The sequence below is a fragment of the Capsicum annuum genome, unplaced genomic scaffold (genome assembly GCF_002878395.1).
Source record: "Capsicum annuum cultivar UCD-10X-F1 unplaced genomic scaffold, UCD10Xv1.1 ctg78984, whole genome shotgun sequence".
Taxonomy (NCBI): Eukaryota; Viridiplantae; Streptophyta; class Magnoliopsida; order Solanales; family Solanaceae; genus Capsicum; species Capsicum annuum.
Genome location: NW_025889522.1, coordinates 1 through 1,507, shown reverse-complemented (window position 1 = coordinate 1,507; position 1,507 = coordinate 1). Strand labels below are relative to the sequence as shown.

At 38.2% G+C, this 1,507-nt stretch overlaps 1 protein-coding gene across 1 annotated transcript; it reads right to left on the bottom strand.

Annotated features, from left to right (window-relative positions):
- Nucleotides 1-3: 3 nt before the first annotated feature.
- Nucleotides 4-1,501, bottom strand: LOC124894991 (putative disease resistance RPP13-like protein 1; the record flags this gene model as incomplete). The annotated part of the gene is made up of 2 exons (XM_047405480.1): nt 1,174-1,501; nt 4-1,080 (listed from the first exon to the last, which is right to left on the bottom strand). A coding segment is annotated over exon 2 (1,068 nt), but the record flags the coding sequence as incomplete, so codon positions are not given.
- Between the last annotated feature and the right edge of the window lie 6 nt (nt 1,502-1,507).

The window sequence follows — 1,507 nt, the reverse complement described above, 5'->3', positions numbered from 1 at the left end:
GGGATCCCTGTTTTTTAATGAATGCTGTTTGAATAAAGCCCAAGAGGCTTCATCAGACAGAGTCCCCACGTTGATTGCCCCACTATCCATCATCCCGGCAACATTCTCCTTACGTGTAGTTACAATGATCTTACTTCCCATAGCTCCTTCTACAAAAAGATTTCGCAAGTCATCCCACTCATTAGAGTCATCATTCCACACGTCATCAAGGACAACAAGAAATCTTTTTCCCTTTAGGCTTTCCTTCAATTTTACCTGTAGCTGATTAAGATTGTTGTCATCCTTTAAGTCAAATGATCCAACTTCTTGTAGTAACCCTTTTGTTATTCTGAAAGCATCATATGCCTCAGAAACACAAAACCAAGCTTTTAAGCCAAAATGATCTTTCACCTTCTGATCGTTGTAAACAATTTTAGCAAGTGTTGTCTTGCCCACGCCCCCCATTCCAACAATAGGGACAACAGTCAGATTTTCTCCATTTGAATCACTTGACAATAAACGGTCAATCAATCGCTCTTTTTCAATCATTCTACCAAGGATTTTAGATTCATCGACCAAAGAAGTTGAAGGTGTTCTAGTTTCTAGTTTCTTACCCAAATCTAAATGCTTCTGTAAGCCGAGGTCACCGATTTGCTTTTGCAAATCCTCCAATGTTTCAATGGTTTCTTCCAACTTCTCCTTTATGTTGAGAAAATAATCATCACTCAAGTTCAGTTTGAGGTCACTTACTTGCTGGTTGCTTGTTTCTGCAAGATTTTGATGCCGACCTTCCACCTTAAGCCTCAAAGCCTCATAATTGACTAGTTCCATTAAGTTTTCAGCGCCATCCACAGCACCTCGAAGTTCATTAAACCACTGGCTCACGTGTTGATTTGATGCCTGTTTATTCTCTGCATCACTTAACACAACCTGAAGGCCAACCAAAGTCATTTTCAGCTTCTTTAAGAGTCGAACATCATTCTTATTCTTCTGAAACATATTGAGCAGATCACCATGAGGAGCAAGCCTATCAAAGAGAACATTCAAAGCTGAAGACAGAAATGCACCACCAACTGCTAAGCCAATCTCCATTTCTGAAACCTACAAAATAAAACAAAGGAACCACAAAAATGATTTTAAGTATTTTGAGAATATAAATGTTTCCATCTTCAAATAGCAAGAACTTTATTTTACCTGTTGAATGCTGAGTAAATTGCAAACAAGAATGATCTGTGAGTTTTCTCCCTCTCTCTTTTGCTAGTGTTCTTACTTGTAATTGGTACAACAAAGTTAGCTACTATTACCATAAAGTTTTTACTTTTCATCCCACGAGAAGACAAAGACTTCCTAATAGAGTGGTTTCTAAATTGAATAATTGAGGCAAGAGAGGAAGGGTACTTGTGGGGTGTAATAAGGGGGGACCCAAGTGAGGGACTAAAAATAAAATGTAAGCTCGTTTTTCACATGATGAATTTGTTTTAGACTTTTAGACAACAACAACAACAACAAACCCAGTGTATTCCCACAG